Source organism: Meriones unguiculatus, chromosome 16 (genome assembly GCF_030254825.1).
Source record: "Meriones unguiculatus strain TT.TT164.6M chromosome 16, Bangor_MerUng_6.1, whole genome shotgun sequence".
Lineage (NCBI taxonomy): Eukaryota > Metazoa > Chordata > Mammalia > Rodentia > Muridae > Meriones > Meriones unguiculatus.
In genome coordinates, this window is record NC_083363.1 from 32,413,876 (window position 1) to 32,432,745 (window position 18,870).

The 18,870-nt window shown below is 44.4% G+C and overlaps 1 protein-coding gene across 2 annotated transcripts in view; it reads right to left on the reverse strand.

Annotated features, from left to right (window-relative positions):
- Rftn1 (raftlin, lipid raft linker 1) overlaps nt 1–18,870 on the reverse strand; it is a 201,743-nt gene that overhangs the window by 54,185 nt on the left and 128,688 nt on the right. For both annotated transcript variants that reach the window (XM_021636247.2, XM_021636246.2), the window contains exon 6: nt 7,215–7,418. In XM_021636247.2, coding sequence (XP_021491922.1) covers nt 7,215–7,418 — 204 coding nt within the window. The remainder of the gene's footprint in view (nt 1–7,214; nt 7,419–18,870) is intronic.

The following is an 18,870-nucleotide window of genomic DNA, read 5'->3' on the forward strand; positions in this document are numbered from 1 at the left end:
TGTTTCTTCCCTGGCCAGTGGAAACCCTCAGCCTTTTCAGAGCAGAGCCCCCCTCAGCACTAAAGTTACCCCTGACTCTGCTAGCAGAAGAAAGACATAGGTAAAACTCCTTGTTCTCCAGCGAATCCTGCCCCCAGGCTTTCATTCACAGCGCTGCCTGGGCAATGCCTCCACTGCAGTGGTATGGGAGTCCCGTTTGCAGGGGACAATGGTCACAGGGGACATTTCATACTTTGTCTTCAAAGGTGGAACGCTAGTTTGATACAGCTAAAGCCAGAGGAGGCTGTAACAGCAGTGTGCACTTGTTAGGCCAATCTGAAGGCCCTGAAGGTCTCAGTGCTCTGTGATTCAGGTTGGCGAGTGAGGTGAGGGGAAAGCCCAGAGGCTGAGTCAGCCTTGATCTTTCAAGCCATAGCCAAGACACAATCAGTGGCTTTAGAAACTCGCAGGGTATTCTCTCTTGGGCTCAGGCATGGGGCAAAGACAGCCCTTTCGATTACCCTAGTTTTACTAAGAAGAGTAAAACAATTACCCAGTAGCCTTCTGAGGAGCTGCTAACAGCTGTTCATCTTTAAGGTGCTGGCAAGAAACCAAATTAGCTTAGAGTAACAACTACTCTAGAGTCATAGGTTTGATGAGGAGAGATGTAAAACTTTATCTGGCAATGGAAAAGGAAGCCGGAGTTGACAGGGTCCTCCCCGGCATGCCCAATTTGGATAAACTGGACTAGAAACACCTCCTGCGATTATTGTTTTATCACGCATCCCCCAAAGAGTCTGTGACAACCCCTGGCTTCTGAGGACACTACAGATACTAAAAAAGGGCTTCCTCAAGCATTAAGGAGTTGCTAGATCTGCTGCCGGGAAACGCAAGTTGACAAAATGCGTCCTCCAGAACCGCACTCTCCACGTAAATGTAAACAAATGAAAGTGAAATAAACTGTAAAATTCACCAAGTCAAAGGTGCCCAAGATGGTAGTGTCTACTACATGGGAGGACACAATCCAGAACATTCTACCATCACAGGAAGTTCTGCTGGACAGCACTGTACCACATGCTTTTCTAGGTAACTCAGATGGTCAGTGTTTTTCACCCACTCACCATGCCTGCCGCTGCTATAATGGCCTGTTGACGGTATTACTGATGGTCAAATAGAAACAAGCAAGGAAGGACCATGCATCCAAACTTAAGCCCTGTCTGTGCTCTATCATAGTCCCAGGCTTTGAACCATCCAGAGCCGACACATTTAGAACAACGGAACCTTTATTCTAAGAATGCTTGCTTGGTCATTTATACGTGTAAGGTTCATCTGTAATTCAAACGCTGATTTCTGTTCCCCCGCCCCTGTCTCAATGTCTCAATGTCCTCCTGTCTTAATGTTGTATAAACACTGACTCCAACTGCCCCTTGATATGTCAGTTTACAGCCAATCTCTGAACGGGGGAGAGACTAAGAGCCAGACTTCCTGTCAACCATATGGGGAGGAGGCCAAGGAGGAAGTGTGGGGTTCAACCAGGAATCTGAGAGACATCTGGAGATTGGAGCTGGAGCAAGAAAGCTATAAAGTGTAAGTTATCTCTGGGCTGTGCCCTGTGAGAAACCAGATTATTTTAGGGGGTCAAGAGCAGAGTAATAAGTGCCCAGTTACAGTGCTGTGAAACTTATTTAAAATATAACAGACTCAATTATTTGGTTGATAGCCAGGTTAAGAGAGAAAGAGAATTTTATAAAAATAACTTTAACACTTTGGCATACCAAGTGCGACCAGAGTTTACACAGAATTTAAACTTAAACAGAAAGCAGTTCCTTAGTTCTGTTCATTAAGAGAGCAACCCCAGTTTCTGCGGCAGGAGTTCACAGTATCCAGACAAGACCCCCGCCCCCCACAGTGCAAGACCTCCCGCTGGCTTCAGAAAAACAAAAACAGAAACAAGCCCCAGAGAGGCAGTTCTTTGAGATGCCCCTGCTAAGAAAAAAAAAAAAAAAGTAGCTCTTTAACACAAGCAAGCATGGTATTTGCTCACTTATAAGTGGATATTAGACATAATATAGGATAAACATACTACAATCTGTACACTTAAAGAAGCTAAGCAAGAAGGAAGACCCTGGGTAAAATGATCAATCCTCACTCAGAAGGGCAAATGGGATGGACACCAGAAGTGGGAGAAAACAGGGAACAGGACAGGAGCCTACCACAGAGGACCTCTGAAAGACTCTACCCAGCAGAATAACAAAGCAGATGCTGAGGCTCATAGCCAAACTTTGGGCAGAGTGCAGGGAATCTTATGAAAGAATGGGGCGATAGAAAGACCTGGAGGGGACAGGAGCTCCACAAGGAGAGCAACAGAACCAAAATAATCTGGGCCCAGGGGTCTTTTCTGAGACTGATACTCCAACCTAGAACCCCTGCACAGATGTAGCCCATGGCAGCTCAGACTCCAAGTGGGTACAGTAAGGGAAAACAGGGACTGTCTCTGACATGAACTCAGTGGCTGGCTCTTTGGATCACCTGCCCCTGAGGGGGGAGCAGCCTTACCAGGCCACAGAGGAAGACAGTGCAGCCAGTCCTGATGAGACCTGATAGGCTAGGGTCAGAGGGAAGGGAGGAGGACCTCCCCTATCAGTGGACTTGGAGAGGGGCATGGGAGAAGATGAGGGAGGAAGGGTGGGATTGGGAGGGAATGATGAAGGGGTACAGCTGGGATACAAAGTGAATAACCTGTAATTAATATAAAAAATTAAAAACAAAAAAACAAGCAAGCTTCTCAAAGCCAGACTTTCCTAGCCAAGGCAGGCCCTCAAGAAGCAAGAAGTGGCTCTTGCTGGCCTGACTCCAGAGGAGCAAACACCTGTGGACTGAATACCCTTCCAGACTGGGGGAGGGATCATGATCTAGCGAGGGAGACAGAAAAAAATAAAATTAAGGCCTCTCCCTGGAAGCAGGACCCAAAAACAGAGAAACCTCAAGCTTCTGAGCTGGTAAGGTCTAGAAGGGAAGCTGGGCCTAATAAAGTAAAGTTCTTAGGAAGAGGTTTAGAGATTAAAGAAGATTATTTTCTATGCTGACAATGGAGCAAGACACAGTGACACAGTGCTTCTGGATTCCATTTGGGGTTTTGTTGTTTTTTTTTTTTTCTCTTTCTCTTAGCATACAAATAATATTTTCAATGACAGTTATAGTTTTTGTCTTTGGGAGTGATCAGAATAAGGCAGACTTGGAGAAATTATATGTTAAATTAAAGGCCATAGAACAGAGGTCAAAGGAATCTTTGAATAAAAACAGGCAACCTTCAGATAACGCCCCCTGGAATTTACAACAACACCAAAAGAAGTAGTTCCAGATAAGAAAAATCCACACTTAAAGAAACCGCATGGCAACCCATTGAGATACTGGATAAAAACGCTTTGCCTATCAGCCAACATGGTCAGATTAGATATTTTAACTGTACTGTCAATTCGAGGACTGGATAAAGGTCTATAAGTTAAAGCAGAAATGCAGATCCTGTTTGTGTAGCCTTGGGATAAGGTTATACAGTGGCTTGTGTGCTCCATTTTGCAGTTTGGAGAATTCAAATATATGCATCATGCCAGGGGTTCATATTCAGAATTCCAATGGGCTTTTTTCTTAAGTTCTGGAGAACAGGATTCTAAGGTCATACATTTGTTAGAGATGGTGACTGTTCTTGGAGATGCCTTTCTAAACTGGGGCTGATGTTGCATGTATATCTATTGGAATACAACAATTTTTAGATATTATGACGTGAAATCTGTTATAGTTATAACTTATAGTCCTATAGGTTATATAATTATGAAAAGATCTAACAGTAATTTTAAAAAGGTAGTCATAAAACAGAAGGGGAGTACAACATCTCCCCAAAATAGATTAAATAATGATTTACTGATTTCAAAATTATTAAAGGAGACAAGCAGCATACCTCCTACTAAGACACACTGGATTTTAGAAAGGACTGCTCAATTAGATCAGCATATGCAGGCCCTAATTCCAAAATGGAAGACAGGAAATGTGTTGTGCTGGGAAGGAGAATATGTTCTTGTCTCAACAGAAAACATAAAAGCTATGTATTCCATCCAAACTCAGATTTGACAGTGGGAGACCTCCTGAAGATCTGGGCTGCAGACAGAAGGAAAGAAACCAAGAAGATGAAACAGGTCAGGCGACATAGTTTGCTGATCCTTCCACATGGGAACAGCTGAGACTGAGCGATGAAAATGTCTCCAGCCAGGACTTAAACTGTGCATGGCCAATAAATCTCTGGCTACAAAAATCCTCAGGACTTATCATGCCATTATTTTAAATGGAATAGATGAAAATTATTTTAAACTATGGTTATACAATCCAAACTAACTTATATGGAAAAACAAGTGTCTTACTTACTTGAAGAGGGAACAGAGAATCACCTTTAACTGAACTGTGCTCAGTGCAGAGCCCATACATACATTAATACAAAAAAAGTACAAACTTTTGGGAGGGTGGTATTGGGAGGGAAAGAAGAAGGGAGCTACAGGTGGGATACAGAGTGAATAAGCTGTAACTAATAAAAACAAAAATTAAAAAAGTACAAACTTTTGAAAGTTAATATTTTGCGAGAAAGAGGACCAGATACCAAAAAAGACAAGAAGCCCAGGTGATCCTACTTCACAGACAGCCTCAATAACTGTTTCCTCAAAAATCTGTATCGAGGGCAATTTCAAAACAGCTAACTAGATAGTCCAGCGTCACAGACTGTTCCGGACAGGACTTCAGTTAAGCTCTGGACAGCAAAAGTTACAGCTAGCTTTCTTAAGACTGGACAGTATCTCAATTTTCTTGCCCCTGCTCCCCCAAAAAAGAAAAATGATATCCCAAATCACCAGGAAGCAATTTAAGAAAACTATGCCCCATTTCCAAGATGGGGTGTATGGTTTTGTCATTCTATGGGTGAGAGATGTTTGTTATTTATTGTTTTAAAGGGGTTGGTTATAGGAATGATAAGTAAAAGCGTAAATTTTTAAATATTATTTTAGACCAAAGGGCATAAATAAGCCAAAAAATCTTACATTGGTATAGATCTTTGTATATTAATACAGATTTAAGATTATATTTGGTTACAACATGCTGAAGTATCGTACCTAACACTGCATCATTCTTTAAAATGCAACGTTAAGTTCTATCCATTTTAAAAGCTACTATTATAAACTGTTTAGGATAAGTAAGAAATGCATATTAGAAGTCAGACAACCAAGTCATTACAAAAAATATATTTCTAGATTGACAGATAATAAATAGCAAAAAACAAACAATTCTAATAAGATAGATGAATAGATAGCTTTCAAAAACCTCAAAGATCGACACAATATGGCATTTAAAGATTTTTATTAACTTTAGGCTTTTTTGACTATGAGACAGGTCTGCTCCTGGCAGCATCCCAGTTCTACTTCAAAGGGCATCAAAGGCTTCATATGTGGCAAGCTAGCCACTGGGTGAGAAAATGCCCTTGCGTCAACTACAAAATACTGTCCAAAACTGGACAAACTGGATGCAGAAGAGTCAAGCTTTGCCATGCTTTGCAAGGACAAAGTAGGCAAGTTCTTTATAATTATTGCTTCACAAAAAAGTCTGTCGGGTATTCTGAGCCAGAAGGCTGGAGATGATCCTCCAACATTATGGAAGGATTTGGGGAAGAAGGGGGAACTGTCCATGCAGCCAAATATCTCTGTCATTTTTATATGTTTGGAAACGGCTTTCTGCACTTCCTACATATTTATGAATTTTATCCCTTCTTAAGTCTCTGATGGGGTTGAAGACTAGATAGTTATAGTATCACAGTTAAACTTAAATTGTTTAGGATGATAGAAACTGGTAGATAGTAGAATACTTCATCCAAGTGTGCCAAAAGTAGAAATGTAAATCTTACCTAATCGTTTTTGTAATTGTCATTATTACATATAGTTTGTTATTGTAAGAGAAATATCCTTTTATTACACTAAAAGGGAGAGATGTAGGCATAAGGTTCTTGTGTAATTCAAACGCTGATTTCTGTATCCCTCATATCTGGTTGCAATCCTAGTCCTGAGAATCTCTTGTCTAAATGTTGTGTAATCACTGCCCCTCAATTGTTCCCTGATAGGCCAATTAAACGGTTTACTGCCAAATGCTGAGCAGGGGAGAGAATAGGGCTGGACTTCCTGCCAGCCAGGGGAGGAGGAATTAGAAGAGGAAATAGGGGATTCAGCACAGGCAGAGGTCCAGGAGACATCAGGAGAGAGGAGCTGGAGCAGGAAAGCCGAAAAGTGCAAGTATTCTGGGATGCACACTGGAGGGAAGCCAGATTAGCTCAGAGGGTTAAGAATAGAGTAGGAACTTCTCAGTTATTGCGCTGTGAAGCTTATTAAAAAATAATGAGTCTCGATTATTTGGTTGATAGCCAGGTTAAGAGAGAAACAGAGAAACAAGCACAGTTTTCCCAGCCCTGCTCAGGCCTGAGAAGCTAAACGCCATCAAACCAGCTGTAAATGCCCCTGCCAGGCTCTGCTGGGATGCAAAAGTTCTGTGTTACATCTCACTTCCTTAGGAATCCTGCTGCTTCACAACCCTGCCCATGCTGGCATGCTAGCTGCACACCCTAAAACTGCTTCATTGTCTCCGAAGATGACCCAACTCGCAGCCACGTTAATCCCACAGCCTTTTGTGGTTCAAAACCTTTCCCCATTCTGCACAGACTTCCCAGAAGTCTTTTTAAATGCTGAGGGCAATTGTACTGTTCCAGGCAGCAAAGCTCCAGAGGTGAGCCCACTGGGGAAGACTACTGAGCAGTTCAGATTCAGGAGGGTTGGGTCCCAGCAACAGCTGGGAGGGAGGCGCTGCTATTATTAACTGTGTCAGTTCCACAGTGCTGCTATTGCTACTTTGGACTGTAAATACTGTCTACAAAATGCACTTCTGGAGTGGCATGATCTGAGGAGGGAAATTAACAGTCTTAGGGAGTTATCATCTTAAAAGACTCTAAAAGCAACAAGGATGGGAGCTACCACTGGCTAGGAAAAACCATCTTCATTCCTGGAGAGTCTCACAGAACAAAGGGTCCAGCCTGAGGTATGGTCATTAGAAACCAAATGCCCTGTGTTTACTGGCTACACAGCTCTCCCTATAGAGGAAGCTTGAGAGAAGAGGCAAGATCACGGGAACAGGAAGAGAAGAGGTAACGGATTCCATACCATTGGCCATTGCAAGCTGGAAGACGGCGTTCACCAGTACGCCGCCTTTCCGGAAATGGTCACTCATGTGCTCCAGCCAGCTGGCATCCAGACTGCTCACTGTTTGGCCATTTTTGGAGACCTGGAGGGGGATGGTGACGGGGTAGTACTGCCGACACTTCTGCTGGCTCTTCGGTCTGTTGAAAAAGGCGAAGATCTCCATTTCTGTTGGGATTTGTAAAAAGGATGGAGGGAGAGATGTTAGCTCACAGAACAAATCTGCTAAATTGGGTTCAGTGGAATCTCCCTGGAGCCTGAGAATGTGGTATCAGTTCTGAATCCCTGAGGCCACACTCTTGCCAGATAATAAAACGGCATTTTCAGCAGTAATTGAAGCTGCCTTCAAGGGACTAGGGCCTTAGAAGTTGTGCTATGGATAAAGACTGCGGTTTTTGCTTTGTTTTGAGATAGGGTCTCATGTACCCACCTTAGGCTAGCCTTAAACTCAGTGAATAGATGAGGATAAGCCTCTACTTACCGGGTGCTTGAATTACAGTAAGATGTCACTACAACCAGCTTATTTGGTTCTGGAAACTGAACCAATTTCATGCCTGTTAAGCAAGTACTCTACTTCCCTAGCTGGGATTTGGTTTTTTTATTCTAAAATATAGATCACTGTTACTCAAAATTAATTTGCATTGTTAAATATCTGGAATAAGTATATTTCTAGAAATGCGTACAAATAGTGGGAAGTAAATGTAAAAGTCTTTAAAGGGTGTGTGTGTGGTGGGGGTGGGGGCGATTCATAAAAAGAAAAACACTTCTCTAATTCCAGGAACCTTTTACATCCCTAAACGTACTATTTATAAACTGCAGGAGGGTTTCCTGGGGCCAAACCCATAATACTCAATCAAGTACATCAAGTCCATTGATATGTAAAAATAAATATGTTCCTGTAAATGGGGGTTTCTGCCTGGAGTAGCCGGTCAGCTCAATCAGTCAGGCAGGCCCTGGGTGTGAAGCCTGGAGCTCTCCATTCTTTCATTTATAGCCCAGAAATCAATAATCACTACCACCCCGCCGCTGACATGCTGTTCATGCTGCCAACCACGGCTAGCGGGAAGCTGCTGCCAGGAGCAAATACCTGGGATTTCAATACACACTGGAGTCTATTTTTGCACTATTCATTTAGTCAAGTTACCAGGGCTGGCCCAGCCTAGAAAGCTTTCCTTCCACAGGCAGGTTGGGCATACGCATTGTCTGCCAAAAACATCCTTCTGAAGAAATAAGGAAATCCCCATCTTCCAAACACAAAAATCTAAAGGTCATGAACAATGGTTGGCTTTCGGCAGAAGGACAAAGCATGCGTGAGCTCTGGACATGGGACACCCACACTTAAACTCTAGAATGTAGGCTCCCAAATTTCAGGATTGTGCCATTTGGGTATTATCTAAGTATTAGCTGGGTGTATGTATGTATGTGTGTGTGCGCGCGCAAGCATGCCATGCATACATGCACACATGATTTAGGTGTCTCCTTCATTGCCTTTTGCCTTGAGGTGTGGCCTCTTGCTAAGCTTGCCATTCAAGGCTAGACTGCATGACCAGTGAACTTGAGGCTCTGCCTCTTTCCACCCCTCAGTGGTTGGTTTACAGGCAGGGGTAGCCACACCTGGCTTTTGATGTGGGTTCTGGGGATTCAGACTCAACCCCACACGTTTGTACAGCAAGCGCTCTTCTCTAGGGCTCTGACTGCATACACATAGATCATTTAAAAATGGGCTCACTTTCCTTTATTTTCGTAAAGGGATTTTATGGAGAGTCTGCTTTGACCACAGGGCACACCATTCCTGCTTGCTCTCGGGCAGGAGGTCACAACAACAAACAAGTCCATCCCAGAACACCTGGAGCTTCCCATGTAGTGGCTGCATTCTAGAACAAAGGCTATCCCCCAACCCCACCTGGAAAGCACTGCTGAGGTTCCTGAGCTATGAGGTCTGTTGAATCGACAGGGAGTTTCATCAAGCTATTCCAAGCAACAAACCAAGCATCTACCTTTGGAAACTACAACCTGAGTTGTAATTGGGAAACCTGAATTGTAAGCGTGTGTAGACCTTGGAAACACAGCTTTTGAAAATAAAAAAAAAAAAAAAAAAAAAAAAAAGCAGTTCCAGATGAGAAAAAAATGCAAGCACAGAACAGCACTCAGACCTCAGGAGGACTGTACTACACCTTCTGAAGATGAACAAGGAGGAGCTCCAGAGACTGGAAATTAACAGGATGGTGCAACCTGAATTAAAAGCAGCCCTGTCATTTAAGCCCGACCAACCAAGTACCTTTTAGCCTACCTGCCTGACCAAGATGTCATATCTAGCCCAGAAAAGATTTCTACCAAGAACTTAGGTCCTGGAGCATACAGATCAAATGACAGGAGACATAAGAGGAAACAGATATGTCCATGGGACTGGAAGAAAAATTTCCTTCAAAAGAAAACACATCCCCATCATGAATACAAGGTTGGATGGTACTGAAGAATAAAGCAGAAGAGGATACCACTGGACAGTGAATGAACTCTGTGTCTCTCTATATAAACATGGAGATTGTGGACTCTACCTGGATCCACACAAAGTTCAGCATCTATCTGCCTGAGCACATTGGCCCAGGCCCTGTGAATGTGATTCCCCCAGTGGACTATGCAGGCCTATGAGGACTGTGCCATTGAAGGCAAGTCTGTGTTTCAATTTGCTAAGCCAGATAATCACAGAGAAGAAATGATAACAGCCTTCTTGGTAGGAAAGTCCATGCTGTTCAGCTCCTTCCAGTGAATAGTGAATCATTTCCACTTGGCTACCTTGAACGCTTCTGCCACTGCCTGCAGTATGATAATGTTCAGTGCCCAGCCTTTCATCCTTAAGGCTCATGTTCATAACCCTACTATAGGCCTTGTTCAAAGCCAAGCTGAAGAGACACCAGAGAGCAAAGCCATGTGTAGACCTTGGAAATACAGAACCACAGCTTTGGAAAATGAAGGAGTTCCAGCTAAGAAAAATGTAAGCAGAAAACAGTCCTCAGACTTAAGGAGGACCACACCATACCTCCTGAAGACGAACATGAAACAGCTCTAGAGATCAAAAGTCAATATGAAGACAATGGAGGCAGTGAAGTTGATGAAGAAGAAAGAGGATGACAATGAAGATGGTGAAGAAAATCTTCTTCCAGCAAACTTATAAATATACAACCCTATCTCAGGGGATTTTCCCACCAATAAACAGAAGACCATCTATTCCAGATGATTTTATGGTACTTGCCACTGGAGAATGACAGCTGGTTTTAGGACAACTGGTTACTGAACCGGGACTGAAGTCTATGTCTATATAAATATATAAAATATATATAAAGATGTGGAGATTGTGGACTCTCTCTGGATCCACAGAAAGTTCAGCATCTACGTGAGCACATTGGCCCAGGCTCTGTGAATATGATTTTCAGGAGACTATGCAGGCCTATGCAGACTGTGTATTGAGGGTAAGGCTGTGTTAAGCCTGATAATTGCCCAGGAGAAATGGCAATACTGAGAGAACACGAACAACAGTCCTTGGGAAGGCCAGAACACACATTTAGAAGTGAAGATGATTGCCCTCGATTTCTTTTGACTGGCATAAGCATTTGAAAGAGGCTGGATCTGCAAATTCCTCCTCACAATATTTCAGTCTAAGACTCCAGCAACTAGTGAATTCCAAGTTGGTGTGAAATTTGAAGCCCATGAACCTCATATTATTGCTTCTGTGTGTGTCACTTCTGGTACTGGAATTATTAGAGACAGATTACGTTCACAACTGGATGGTAGTGACAATAGTGAGTTTTGGAGCCTTGTTGATTCAACAGACATACACTCTTTTGGCACATGTGAACAAGAAAGAGCTTTACTTCAGCCTCCACTGGGTACAGGATGAATGTTTCATCATGGCCCGTGTTCCTACAGTAGACGCTAACTGGATGTGAACTGGCACCTATAGTGTTTTTATGTCCTTTTAAATTTGGGATGAAGATTGAAGCTGTCACTAGACAAAAATCCATTTCTGTTCTGTCCTCCCACAGTTGGAGCTGTCAAAGGAGATCAAATTCATATTACTTTTGGTGGATGGGGTGCAAATACAACTCCTGGGACATCTTCCCAGATGGGTGATGTTGCCTAAGAGGAAATGTATCGCAGCCACCAGGAAAATTTGAGATTATTTTTATAAACATGGAAAGCAACAAATGTCGCTGATGTTGACTTGACCATAAATTCTGAACTTGAAGACTCTGAGGACAGCATCCCTACATGCTGAGAGAAGACACAAGCGCACAGCAGTCAGCAAACCTCAGGCAGATCGTATGTATCTTTTGAAGATGAAGAAACAGCCCTAACTTCAAGTAATGTAGCTGTATCTGACCCCAGTATCCTGAAATGGGTTCTGTAAGGATCTTCAACCTGGACTGTGGATGAAGCAGTACAGGTTATGAACCACTGAATGAAGGTGATACAGTTTATGAAACTCTAAGATCTTCAGCTATCAGCCCCTAGTCGACTTTTCAGACTGCTTGAGACTGACGGGAAAGCCCTGCTACTGCCGAAGGGTGAGCCGAGCAGCTGCTGAAGTACGTGGGGCTGAAATAGGACCAGTGTCAAAATTATGCTCTGACATTGAGATACTTAAAAAAGCAAAATATAATTGAAAATATGCAAATTTAGTTTCGAGATAATTCTCAGGTGTACTGAAAACGTTACTTTAAAAGTAGTTTTTCTTATCAGTTTTTATTTCATAGAAGGTTTTTATAAAATGTTTCCTCAAAATTGTACAATTATGTTGATTGTACTTACTCTTTAAATACCATTTAATATGTTTTTATTAGCATACATAAAACTGGCTATTCATTGTTCATGTCTTTAATTATTTTATTGTGTTTACAAGTATATTTCATGTAGCAAGCAGGAAAACTGTCCATTTGAATTAACCTTTCTATCTAGAACCAAACAAACCCCAAAGGGGAAGAAAAACAGCAACTTAACATCTATTATAAAAACATGAGAATTTTTCCTCACAAAAGAATTTGAAGATGCATTTAAGCTCTCCTCAATTATTTTACGTCCGATTTTGCAATGTTCCGTTCGTGATCTTCCGCTACTCCTAGACAGAAAAGAGCCGTATAAAATATCTTCTTTTCTGTCAGTGCCCTTGGTGTTGTATTTGTGCATGGTAAGGGGAGAATAGAAAGTTTAGAAGCTTGCACAAAGTGGTCTTCAATATTTTCCCAGATTTTAAAGTTTTGTTTTGTTTTATTTCATTACTCATACGATACTTTAGCATATTTATACACTACTCTGTATCTGTGAGAATACACAAGTGGCTTTTTGAATTTAACTTGGCACTGCCCACTGCCACAGAGGTAATAAAGAGCTCTGTGTAGGTGTTTATTCCCTAAAGGGTACATCATTTTGTTATCACCAGCACCTCTCAGCTTATTATTCAGGTGATCAGAAACTCTCCATCGATTGGCCCCCACACAGGAGCAATATTTCTAATTTTCTTCGTTCTGAGCCATCAATTCTGCTGCATTTTGAAAGATGTGTTAATTCTGACACTGCAGCTTCATTTTTATGAATGAGAGCTTTCCAAGGAGAATGGTGCTGCGTGTTATCATTTTATATAGTTGTATAATACATATACGCTCTGAGAATCAGTTATACATGTATTGCATATTTGTTCTAAATGACAACAAATGTTCACCAGGACAAGGATGAACATTTTCTAAAGAATACCAAGTGTGCCTTAAACAATGCAAATGTATAAAAGCTTAAGTCACTCATGTCATTTCCGATACAACTAGATTCTTTCTTAAACTTCATCTTCTTGAAAATTGTTTGTATGAAGACGCTATATCCAGTTGAATGGCCCTGTGGTGTTTATAATATTGTTTAATAATCTTCAGATTTTAAGAATATAATAAAGTTAAATAACCACAGCAAGAATGGGGTGACACAAGAAAGTTTGCGATGTGAGGAAACGAGTCAGGGGTTGAAGCTGGGGCAGGAATAGCTAGCAATGAGGTGTTTTCCAGTCCTACATCCCTAAAGTTCAATAAAAGTAACTGAAGAAGGAAGAGTCTCATCTGGTAGGTCTTTGTATCCTTCAAAGTAGACGCTCCAAGATTTCCACAAAGAGTGGCTGATACTACTGCACTATATCATAGGGGTTAGTTGTCTTGTACTGTTTGAGCTCACTGAGAAGATGGTTCTTGAAGTGGGTCTACCTGCCCCCATTTCACACCCAATCATGTTGATGTCAAGTGTCCTCCAAGAACACTTGTATGGGAACGGGCTTTCCTCCCAACTTAGCTACAGGGATGAAGACAGCAATACAGCTTAAGAGTAAGATCGCCATCCTTTGAGAACAGCCAGAATGCAAACTTTTATCAACAGATGTTACCATTGCTTATTCCATGATAAGAAAGTGCCCACCAAATGGATGGATCTGGCAAAGATCATCCTGAGTGAGGTAACCCAGAACCAGAAAGATAAGCATGGTATATACTCACTCATAAACAGATATTTACCATAGAATACGGGATAACCATACTACAGTCCATAGACCTAAAGAAGCTAAGTAACAAGGAAGACCCTAGGGAAGATGCTTAATCCTCATTCAGAAGAGCAAATAGAATAGACAGAAGTGGCTGAAGAGAAGGAACAGGATGGGAGCCTACATATATGTCCTCTAAAAGACTCCATCCAGCAAGGGATCGAAGCAGATGGTGAGACTCATACCCAAACTTTGGACAAAGTGCAGGGAGTCTTGAGTCGGGGGATAAAAGGATCTAGAGGGGACAGGGACTCCACAGGAAGACCAAAACAGAGCAAACAAATCTGGGCCCAGGGGCTCCTGCAGAGACTGGCGCACCAACCAAAGACCATGCACGGAGAGGACCTAGACCCCTGCTCAGATGTAGCCAATAGGCAGCTCTGTCTCCAGGGGGGTCTTCTAGTAAGGGGAGCAGGGACTGTCTGCCTCAACTTCCTCCACCAATTCTGCTGGGTGTTGTAAGTACCTGGTTTATTCAGGTTTTGCTGTCTGTCTATCTATCTACCTACTTGCCTATCTATTATCTATCTGGTATTTATTCTTTCCTTTGACTTGTTGCATACTTTATAATAAACTCACTCATTAAAAACAAACATTATGGCTATCTTAATTCTGCAGACACTACAGCACAGCACAGCACAGCACAGGAGTGACGCTGGAAAGAGAGGGGAGATGAGATAAGCTTTGTGGAAATCTCAACTGCTAGTGAGCAGTTACCAAAGGGCCACTGGGTAGACCTCACCTCAGATGTATCCACCAAGGACAAGACAACTGAGGCACCCATCTGCGTGGCTTGAAAGACACTCTTGAAGCACTCGTGTCTACAGGATTGGTGCAGAGCACAGGCCAAATAGTCGTTTACAGTTAAGCACAAAAGCAACAGGTGTGAGAACTCAGAGCTGCTGCGCTGAGAGAATTTGGTCGTGGCCACACCTGCTAACATTTGAACACACTGAAGGACCCTCACTCACAGAATAAAAATACCATTCTTCCAAGGCATCACAAAACAGAAGAGGAGCAAGGCCGAAATGAGGAGTGGCGAGTCTGAGGAGGGAGGGAGGAGAGGGTGAAATAGGAAGGGTCCACAGCATCTCAGCTTTCCAGGCTCTGTCCTCTCCAGGAGGCAGGGCTGAAGCCAGAGACAGAAACACACTTTCCAAAAGGCAGGAAAGGGGAATGCTGGTGAGAAGCCACAGCAGTGTTCTCAGTAATGTGTACTTAGAGAGACCTGACCTCAGATACACACACTCCCCCTTTTGTAATTTTATTTTTACAATTCACTCATTTTATATCCTGATTGTAGCTTCCTCCCTCAACAACTTCCGGTCCCACCCTCCCGCCCTCTTCTCCCTATCCCTACCCTAGTCCATTGAAAGGGAGAGTCCTCCTCCCCACCAGCCCTTAGAATGTTAAATAGAACAGACACTAGAAGTGGTTGAAGAGAAGGAACAGGATAGGAGTCTGGCTTAAAGGGTCCTCTTTAGAGGTTCTACCCAAAAGGGGACTGAAGTAGATGCTGAGAATCACAGCCAAACTTTGGGCAGAGTGCAGGGAAGCTTATGGAAGAAGGTGTGGGGGGAGATAGAAGGACCCAGAGGGGACAGAAGCCCCACAAGGAGACCAACAAAGCTAAAAAATCTGGGCCCAGGGGGTCCTGCAGAGACTGATGCACCAACCAAGAACCATGCATAGAGAGGACCTAGACCCTCTGCTCAGATGTAGCCAATAGGCAGCTCAGTCTCTATGTGGGCTTCTGAGTAAGGGGAGCAGGGGTTGCCTCTGGCATGAACTTGGTTGCCTACTCTTTGATCACTTCCCCCTGGCAATGTGGCCTTGCCAGACCACAGAGGAAGAGGATCCAGGCAGTCCTGATGAGAGATACACAACCCTTTAGTCGGGTCTTCCACTCACACGGAAACCAACCAAAAGAAACTGTCTAAAAATAATGTATTTTGATGTTCCCATCCCCCCCGCCGCAAACTCCAACACACTTCATATGTGAGCAGAGACCAAAGATTCTGAAGCGGAGCCCCAAGTTTGTTTAAATTTTCTCAACTGCTCTAATACCCTGGCCCCAGCTGGAAACTTTTTCCAGATGTGGGAAAAGCCCCAGAGGAAGGTATTGTTTCTGAGAATGGCTGAAGGACCAGGCTGGCAGAGTACCCAAAGAGCACAGACTGTCTTCTTGTCCTCTTTCCCTGTGACCTGGGGTCTCACATTTCATTTAGAATTATTGGTCCTTCCAAGGTCTCTGTAGTACGGAAGGTGCCATACATGATTGACCTGAGCAGGGTACATGGAGAATCTGGAGACCCCGGGCTGAGGGCTGGCGAAGCACAGCTAGGCTGATGGCCCTTTCCATGCTATATGGAAGGACACAGAGAAAGGAATGCAGTTCTGAGTCCCACACTAGGGCCTGAGTGTTGAGCCACGGTGCAGGCCTGTAGCTTGTCTGCAGTTGTGGATCCAGAGAGCTGGAGTTTGTGAATGAGCCACTGGAGCTGGTCAAGTCATGGGCAGGGCGAACTAAGATGAAAAGCTTCCACTGAGGCTATTGATGCTGCGTAGTGGAAGTTGCGGTGTCTTTACAAACTCAATTATGTAAACATGTTCCTTGTTCTAATCCCAGGTGTGGGATATGGGGCTGGTTCAGATGGTCCACAGCAGACCATTTGCCTCCTGTGGGCTCTGAGGGGAGTGTGATGGTTGCCAACTGCAGATGGTTTAATTCTGGGGACTCTGAGAGGGTGTAAATGCCAGGGCCCAGAGAGGGGTTGGGGGCTTGAAAGAAGAAGGCCTCTGCTGCTCCAGTTGCTGCTTTTTTGGTTTGATGAGAAGAAGCTGGAGATCTCCTGAAACAAAGATTGGACTTGCCTCAAGGAACTCAAGGACCCTAACCAGCAGGAAGCAGCTAAAGCAAACTACACCCCCTCTCCCCACTAACCTCCTTTCTCTTCTACCTGGTATTGGGGTGCTGGAAGGGATAAGGAGTGGAGAAGGGAGTTAGAGGCATAAGAAATCTAATAAAATAGATTAAAAAATGAGCACCAACAGCGCTGTGGTGGGAAGGCCCCATAGAATCCCTGAATCTGTGGAAGGCTGCTTTACCCTTCTCTCAGGCATGGGACACCTCTGGGCCAGTGTGAGGGCACCTGACATGACAGCAACAACCAATGGTCAATTCATGGGCACCAAAGCAGATCCAGAAATAGGCACAGCAAGGTACTCCCTCCATAGCTGACTCAACTTCCACAGGAGCTTCTGGGCCTGGCAGGGTCAGGTGTATCTCTCAGAATCCAAGCCAGTGAGCAGCAGAGCCCAGAGTCTTTCGAACCTCTCAAACCCTGGGCTCATGCTCAAATCTCCTAAGAGGTTAATTAATTTACTAGAGTACAAAGTAGATGCTGGTGGCCACAGTTGGGGACATTTATCCATGGACTCAGTGGGTCACTGGAAAGGTGGCAGCAGTGGAGGAGGCAGATGCCATGGTCTAACTGCCCCATGAGCATAGGGAAAGAAAAATACACATCAGAAAAGCTCCAGCCCTCAATTCTGGCTGCCTGGGAGGCCACTGAACAGGGTCCTCTCGGAGAGAAAGTTGACTGTCTTTCTCACCCTGACACTGGATGGCACACCCAGGTGGTTCTTGCTCCCTAAGCAAAGGTGCTGCAAGGGTTACTTGGGCACAGGAGCCTCAAGGAAGTCCCCAGACAAGAAATGAACGTCAGTGAACAAGAAGAGTATAACTCTGGGGGACACGATGCAGGACTGGGGTCAGCACACCTGCTCTCCCTGTAGCTCCTGAAAGACCGCTGTGAACCGTCCCTGACTGGATCTACTCCTAGCTGCCTCCTACCTAGGAAACTAATTAACAGAGGAAGAGGAAGGAAGAATGGAGGCACCCTCTGAATCCTTTTTTAATTGTCTTGCTGTGATTGCTCTCCTGGCGGAAAGAGGCTTAAACATTTCAACCTCCTTACTGGGGTAGGGAGTGGGGGCGGGGCAGGGAGGCTGAGAGAAAGGCAAGCAGAGAGCTGAGCAGGGTACAGGATTAGTGAGGCTGGGACTGGGTGTTGTGTGGGTGTTCCCAGGGCAGGCACCCTAGGGAGGGAACCCCCGCTCAACTCCCTAAGAAAAGGCTCAGGGGAGAGGCCAGGGTCAGGTGGGGACTATGACCTGTGGAGACAGGGTCCTCAGATGTCCAGCCTTCAGGAAGGGGACGTTCCTCACCTGAGCCAGGAGCAACAGTAGCCACTCCTGGCACAGTTGTGGTGAGGAGCAACTGAGGTAACATCTGGGGAAAACTATAACTCATCTTTATCAACTGATTTAAAAAAGCTGGAGCGAGAAGAACAGTGCCTGAGAGCTGCTTGCAAGGCAGGGCCTGGGCTGTATGTGCAGAGGGAAATGACTGTCTACCTGGAGGCATGGAAACAGTCACTGAAGCCCAGGCTTCCCACAGCTGGGCTGAGGCTTCCATGACACGTTAACCCGCCATTTCCCAAAGGATCTGAGTGTGCAGAAGAGGACAAGGACCCAGGAAATGGGGGCTGCAGGCCAAGGCGCTCTGGGTGTTAGGGGAGGGGTTCCATCATTCAGCCATTGGAGATCCTGGGCAATGGAGCGAGGTTAGGAGCCACAGAGTAGAAGCATGACAGTGGACACCTGAGAAGGGTCCTAGGAAAGGCCTCCCAGGGCCAAGGGTCAAACACGGAAAGCAGAGTCTTGAGGTCTAGGAGAAAGGTGGGTTCTGGGATACAGATCTGTACTCCTGACAGACTCTTGGACAGACTGCCTCCTTTAGAGCCAGAAGTCTGTGAGGGGTGGCACTGTAGAGCCAGGGCGCTGAATAACAGCTCACACACACGGGAAGTCCCTAGCGTTGTGCCTTTTCTTAGGAAGCTACTAGTCCCCTTATAGAAGACGTTATTAGCAAGCGGCAAGTATCTGGACAGACTGCCACCTACCTAGAAGGGGTGCTAGAAGGTGCTGCTTGGGCTCCCCAACCCCTGGCTCCTATCTCTTGCTCCTGGGATTCACGCTTGACCTGGGTCC